Raw genomic sequence first — 7,794 nt, forward strand, 5'->3', positions numbered from 1 at the left:
CGTTAAAGTCGCACGGGTGACTTGTAAGTTAGTATGTGACAGTTAACATTAAATTAACACAATGCGTATCAAGTTATAACAGTGAATTGGAATGCAATATTTTCGATTGTTTAACAGGTTCATGAATTATTCATGCATCAAGTTAGTATGTGACAGTTAGCATTAAATTAGCACAATGCGTATCAAGTTAGAACAGTGAATTGGAATGCAATATTTTCGATTGTTTAACAGGTTCATGAATTATACATGCATTAGATTCCAAGAAGTTTAAAAAAAAAATTCAACATTAGTTAACATAGAACCCAAAGTTGCAATATGGAATCATGAAAGTGAATCTAAACCTAACTTGCTCAGCAATAGGAAAATAAAATATCATGCAATGGGTATCAATCTAGTAACGCAATAAGAGAACAGAGCTGTATCTCCTCGCAACAAAGGTTAATCCAGATTTCCAGCTCTTACAAAGACAAAAACATAAAATGGAAATGTAATGTATTTACAAGTTACCTCTTTGCATTTTTCTTTGTAAGATATGGAGAGCTTGTCAAACATTATCTGCAGATCTGACTTCTCAGCTTGAAGCTTTTCATACTTTGAAATTGATGGGCCGCCTAATTTCTGTTGAACAAATCTGAAAGAGAAAACAGATATTCTGCTAATGAAATAGTGCTACCATTCATTCAAACAGTAAAATTTGGTAAATAATGCTACTGCACTGGAAGACATTTCCTCACAGAATCCTTCTTTATGACGAAATGCTTTCTCCAAGAAACAATCACGTACCCAAATGACTACAATGTAGGCCGTAAGAACACTAAAAATGTAGTTAGCTAACTTCTGAAACAGAAACCACAAAGAACTTAAATGCTTAGGCACTAAAGAGCTCACTCCACTATGGAGAGAAAACTACAAGGCACCCCTTGATGCAGTGCAAACCATGAATCGTGATTATTCTAGCATTTTTTTGGGTACAATTTTAATGTTTTTTTTCGTTTCATTTTAATGTATTTAATTTTTAATTTCTATTATTTTTCTTTATAAATTTAATGATAAAAATTTTAACAATTATAAAGATTTAAATTTTAATTTAATTTGATTATAAATATAATCCTGTTTTCATAAATAGAGATTTCAATGTTTGTAATTAAATTATCTATTATAAAAAAAAATTAAATCAAGTTTATCCCTATGAAGCTAGAGTTAACCCAAACAACAATAAGCAAATAAATATTATTACTAGATAAGCAAATAGACAGCACACTGAAATAGAAAAAGCAACAAACATTACACCCAAACTGCAACTAGGGTGTACTGACATTTTGTTGGGGGTCTGAAAAGGCAACGACAAGGTGGGGAGGTGGAGCAGGTGGGCGATACAACAACGAAGCAGGGTTATTTGCAGCTCGAAACGAAAACAAGGGGATCTGAGATGCTTGTTGGCACCAATCCCCAAATTAAAGCCTATGGAATGTTCATTTTGATTTATGGGGTCGTATTTTAGCGACATGTAATTTCTCGTAGTTTCTGGATCGGTTAAAACCATTCTACAGATATCCAAGAAAAAAATTGAGTTATAGAACGCCAAGGCCATAACCGGCTCCGGGCGGCGATTTTCGCCCAGTACGGTATACCCTCGGGTCCATCCAGATGTGAGGAAGTCTATCTTCAGTTCTTAATACTTTCTTGTGGTTCAGATACACAGAGGATTCCTCCATCCAAGCCTTGGCGATAAAAGGGAAAAAAAAACAAAAATCTTTTTTTTCTTTTTAGGGGTGACACATATGCGCCACCACACGGGCGCATATCCGCCCACAAAGTAGTATTCAATGCTAGTGTGGGCGCCTATGCGCCCAAGCCCTTCCATAGCTCGAGTAACAGATAAGGCGGCTTAAGAGCCCCCAATTGCCACATGGGCACCGAAACTTTGCATGGATCGCTCCAATCAGAGGCGGAGGTGCTTATGCGCCTCCCAATTGGTGCTTAGACGCCTAAGTAAATGTCTGAAGCGAAAAAAACAGGCGCATATGCACCCGTCCTTGACGCATATGCGTTGAATCCGATTTTCTACGCCAAATTTGCTGCGTCACGACTGAATCACTGAGATGGTAGGACCAATGTGCTCATCAGCAGAAAGCTTTCACAGGGTCTTAAGCCACTTATGGAAGGGATCAAAGAAGCTTTGAGAGCGGCTTGGTCATTCTCTTGCAAGACAATCTCCCAGCAAGTCTGTGGTGGCATGGAAATCAAACAAAGCGAGAGACTTTTGTCTCGAGTAGGGCTCATAGGAAGGGGACTTCTCCATTTTTTTCAAACAGAGAGAGAGAGCTCTAGGGAGAGGAGAAGAGAGATTTTTGGAAGAAGAGAGCACAAGTGAAGAAGAGCTTCTTCTTTCTCTTTCTGCCTATTTTTTTCTGTTTTTCTTTCTTTCCTTCATTGAGAGCACTTCTTGCTTCATCTTCTTCTCCCTGCATTTTCCAAGAAGAAAGTGAGGTTTGGGAAGAGGTCTAAAAGGGAGGAGATAAACTTTGAGAGGAGATCAAACAAACAAGAATAAATTTCTTTTTTCTCCTCTTTTCTCCATTTTTATTCATCCACCAAAAATCTAGTTTAGTCATCCTTTTCTTTCTTTTCCACTACCAGTCTTTGGGGAGAGTGAGGAAAGATGCGTCTCCTTCCGAAAGGAGAGCTTCTAACTGACTTTGGAGAAGGGAAGAAATCATTACCTCCTACATAGGGAAAGCTTCCTCTCACACTTGGGAGGAGGGGAGCATCTACTCTCCTACTTGACGAGAGCTTCCTCTTTGCAACCGGGGATGTCATCAAACGGTCGAAATCTGTATTTCGCCTAGTTATGTCCGTTCCAACCCTCCATAGAGGTGTTGGAATATTCGGAATTTGTAGGATTAAAAATGTTTTGTAGCTAGTTCATACTACAAGTTGTGGGGAATTTTTCCTTTAAGAAATCGGAGGGAAAAATTCCATACATCTTTCGCCAAGACTGGAGGCAGCTATGCCACACATGTGTTAAAACCTAGGTGCCTATGCGAAAGCGTTAGGACGGGTATGGCTCGCTATCAGACATTAGCATTTGCATTGCTTCACATGCCTTGTCATGATGAGTGTCCTGGCATTATGCATGTTGCATGTGTCATATTGGTCCGATCAGCTGCCTCGTCCAAGTTCATAGACCACTTAGGTCCGACCGGCCGCCCTAGTCAGGTTGATATACTCGTATGTGTTGCATTATATAACTCGTGCTAAGTTTTTTGCAGGTCGAATCTTTTTTTTATCATGTATTTGATAGTCTTGGGATTGAATCTGTATCAGAAATAAGGTATTGGCACATGTTCAGAGGCAGATGACGCATCGAACCACCTGATAGGGACCAAGGGTGGCAGCTTGTGTCTCGTACAATAATTTCAAATTTATAATTTTGTATAAAATTAGGACCAGACATGTATATGTGAAATCCGGTCGTTTTTACTGCTTTCCTAGGAGATATTGTCGATCAAGCGGTCGACTTATTCTTATATTTTGCTCGTTTTGCCTTGATTTTTGTTTTGTGACTACTTTATTTTCGTGTTTCTTTTTGTTTGTTGTTTATTTATGATTGATCACAAAAAATAATCTATGCTTTTTAAAGACCCTAATATTATAAATTTTCTACAAAATCGTAATAATGGAAGATTAAGAGTAATCAAATTTTAGGATTAAAATATTCCAAAATTTTAAAACTTGCACTTTACTTTTTTGCATGGCGTTCGAACCAATTTTAAAATGGTTTACATGACATGGACATATCCCAAGTCTTTTAATGGAGCCTCCACGCATAAGACTACTATAGATAATTCCATCATCTTACGAGAAGAAGCCAACGTGTTTCTTCAGTATGACTGGCTCAACATAGATTTCTACCTAGATGACTGTCTAGTGCGATTAGAGTGATACAGGCTTCCCCGATTCATACAGGGTATAAGTTCTTTATGGAGAGTGTTCTTCAGTTTATTAATTGGACCTCTTCTTTTCCTTCTTTCTTGAGGCATCTCCATCATTTACTTGACAAGTATAAGTCTTACCTCTTTGTACTCTACCTGCATAGGTCATAGGACATAGAGTTTCTTTTTTATCTTAGGGCTACCAAAGTCTTCGTGGATGACGCAAGTCACATATTGCTGACAATGAGTCTCCGGTTGTGTTGGGTCGACTACCTTTGCGACAGGGTAGACTTCGGGTCTTGGGATGACAGATCCGTTGTATTTTGACTCGGTTACATCTTTCTGCTCAAGGATTACTATATCCTTCCTTTTGTTAACCCCTTTTGAGTCATGTCGTCCTTTTGTGACTTCATTGGTATCGACTTGATGGTCTGATTACTGATGAGTTGTCGCCCACTTGATATATGGTGATTCATCCTCTGCTCTTATGACCCCATAAGTTTTGAAGTACAAGGATATCCTTGTCGAGACGATTTGGTTATTCTGCAGGTTTCGCATGTCGATGAGCCTTTATCTATTTGGGATGCGAGAGACTCACTCTCTACCCTGTGGCTTAGCGAAAGTTTTTAAAGCATCAGAGCATTCTCATACGAAGTAACCATCCTTTCATGTCCTATTTGCACCTGGTTATGATAGTATAAGCGAAATTCCTTTTATGAAGAGTATTCTTGGGTACCCACCAAGATGTAATTAACCAAAGAAATGCGTTCTTTTGAGAGTGATTTTGACCCCAGAACAAAAATGTTTATTTTGATTCTCTAGTTATTGGTTGCTTGTATATGGGTTGTTTATGTAGGGATTTTCTTCATGGATACCATGTTTCGAGGTATTTAGATTCAATATTGTTCGGATGTATACTCTCGACCTACTGCACAAGGATTGCCAATACATAAGTTTCCATGTTTCTTTTTAAAATTGTTTGTATTTTTGTTGCTATATATTCTTCTTTTTTATTATTCTCATCTTCAAATCATATGTATGATTCAAGTGTGAGATTTATTCGAATAAGAGAATGATACAATAATACATAAGTCTTTCATGTTTCTTTTTAAAATTGTTTGTACTTTTGTTGTTATATATTCTTCTTTTTTATTACTCTCATCTTCAAATCATATGTATGATCCAAGTGAGAGATTTATTCGAATAAGAGAATGATACAACGATATATAAATAGACAAACTGATGAGTCCGAGTTTTAAAATGAACTAAAAAATAACTGGTAGAAATACAAGCAAAATTTGAAAATCTAAAACACGAAAAGCAAATATATAAGCCTAGAATAAATAGAAGTGGACACCCTCTCACAAGGAGGTGATAAATCCACTTATGGAAGATAGACCGGCCCTAAAAATCCTGGTATGAACTGGTCCATGGCGCTCAGGCTTTGATGCGCCATGTCCAGACGCGGAAGCGATCACGGGGCTATGTAGAAATCACGACACTATAATAGGAATCGTGGAAAAAGTCCACGCAGGAAGTTCACGCATCAATCTCTAGGGGTTTGAGGGAGCTTTGACTTCATTTGTTGAAGCTTCTATCTCCACATAGTAGTAAGGTCGACTTCGTTGAAGGTATCAAAAATGTTACAAGCTCCCGTTAAGTCAATCATGTAAGCATTGTCATTCCAAAACTCATCCTAATAGAATAAATATACATATACTTTTGACACAACTTAAGCTAAAGTTACATAACGATGTAGATTCTCAAAAGTCAAATCTCGAGCAAGTAAATCTATAATTGGTTACTCCCACTCATACTCGATTGGATGTATCTGATAATCAAGTCTGTTAGGGGAAATCAACTCTGACTGACTGACTGAGCCACAATAAAGTATAACCACTCAAAAGAGGCATCTTCTTCTTCTTTGAAAGGATCTGGATCCCAATGTAGGATGTTCTTCCTACAAAGCTCCTAAGACAATTTCCAACACTGCGGGCCATCCATCCTATCTGATTAATTGTCAGTGGGTACACTATTAAATTGAGTTTAATACTCAAAAAACTCCATATAGATTCTAGAAGTGCACCAAAAATTTTCATCTTTGACATGTTAAACCTCCCTTAGTAGAAGCTGAATAGGAAGTAAATTATATATCTAAAAATGTCTGAAATTCTCTTATCTAGGTTGTCACTTGTCAAATGTAGGTTCCTCAAACTGAAGTCAATCTTGAGCAACCATTGATGATTATGTTGGAGTCTCTCTCATGGGCTCAGCTTGAACTATGTGCATCTCTCCCTCATAGTACTCCTCCATCATGTATTTACATTCTTCAGTGTTTTCTGTGTCATTTAATATTCCTTCAATAGTATTCTGCTCAGTGAAATAAATTTTACCCTTGTTTGGGCAATCTGATGCACTGTGCCCAAACTCATGACACTTGACGTCCTTACTATCTCAGACAAAATTGACAACGCTAATTGGCTTCACTCGTTCTCCATTTTGAATCAATTTCTCCTTCAGCGAGGACTTGGATGTTCCCCAAAGCAAATTTTTGTTGCTTGATACTGGGTTTGAATTTTGTTTGTAAGGTGTGGTTGTCATCCGATGATGTTGTCTCTCCACTTTTGAAGCTAGGTTTGAACATTCGATCAATAATGAAACTGCATCTCCCATTTATTTTTATACTAGATAGTGATCTTATCTTTTGCCTAACGCTGGTGCAAGTGATTCAAATTTTCTCACCAAAAAAACACCTTTTCAACTTCCTGTGGCTAGTTTCACAATTCTGTCTAATTGAACTTCCTGGTACTCAAAGACACTCCACAGTTTGGAGCCACTCGATGACTTTGTCTGGATCCAAGTGGTTGTCAAAATATGAAAAATTCGTATTTACTTCAAGATTCAGGCTCCTTCGATATTTCAAGACAAGTCTTAGTGATTATTCATCCCTGAAATCCACATCGTAGAAGAGATTAACTTCATTGTCTCGATCTAGTAAGTCATCGTTGTGGCTTTGGGTGACCCGTCCAGATTATCTCCTCTATAAATTAGCAAGCCTCTGTTACAGTTGTAGGGCTTCTATGAAAAGTTCCTAGACATATCTTTACAAATTTCTCCTACTTGCACTATGGCATGTCTTCCCGGTCAGATAATCAACAATTGTCTCTCCAGTGATGTCGTTGGGGTTTGAGTTTGAGTAGGTAGAAGAGGGTGTAGAGGGATGATGTAGGGTGATAAAGAAAATTTTTTTGTGGCTGGCTTGAAAAATCAACAAAAGAAAGGAATTTTGTGTGGAGGTGAGGATTGGGTATCGATGGATGCTAGAAACCCTATGGAGGCCTAGGATTAGGCTAACTCTGATACTAAATGGAACCAGAGTTAACCCAAATAATAATAAGAAAAAAATATTATTACTAAAAAGCCAATAGGCAGCTACAACCAACACACAAAAATAGAAAATAACAATAGACAGGAATCAAACTACGACTAGGGAGTACCGACGTTGATGGTGGTTGCTATTGTGGGACCGAAAAGGTAATGGCAAAGTGGGGAGGTGGAATAGGTAGGTGGTACAACAGGGAAGCAGGGGATATTCGCAGCCCGGAACAAAAACAAGGGGATAGGTGGGGTGGGTAGCGAAGAAACGAGAATCCGAAGCATTGTTGGGCGGCTAAAACAGCAGCTATGCTGTGAGCAGGGGTTCCGGGTGGCTGGGAAAGCGGATATATGGCCGGAAGGTAGTGCTGTAGGCTTGAGACAGCGACTAGATGGCAGCGAAGTGGTTCGAGAGAGCTGGAACAGCAGCAAAACAGCCAGGAATGGCTCTTCAGGGGGGCAACACCAAGCAGGATTGGCAGGG

General features: G+C 38.5%; 1 protein-coding gene across 1 annotated transcript in view; it reads right to left on the minus strand.

Moving 5' to 3' along the window:
• Positions 1–7,794, minus strand: part of LOC110024443 (C-Myc-binding protein homolog) — a 20,847-nt gene that overhangs the window by 5,752 nt on the left and 7,301 nt on the right. The window contains exon 4 of the mRNA XM_020724411.1: positions 508–631. Coding sequence (XP_020580070.1) covers positions 508–631 — 124 coding nt within the window. The remainder of the gene's footprint in view (positions 1–507; positions 632–7,794) is intronic.

This window comes from Phalaenopsis equestris, unplaced genomic scaffold (assembly GCF_001263595.1).
Source record: "Phalaenopsis equestris unplaced genomic scaffold, ASM126359v1 Scaffold000256, whole genome shotgun sequence".
In the NCBI taxonomy this organism is placed as follows: Eukaryota; Viridiplantae; Streptophyta; class Magnoliopsida; order Asparagales; family Orchidaceae; genus Phalaenopsis; species Phalaenopsis equestris.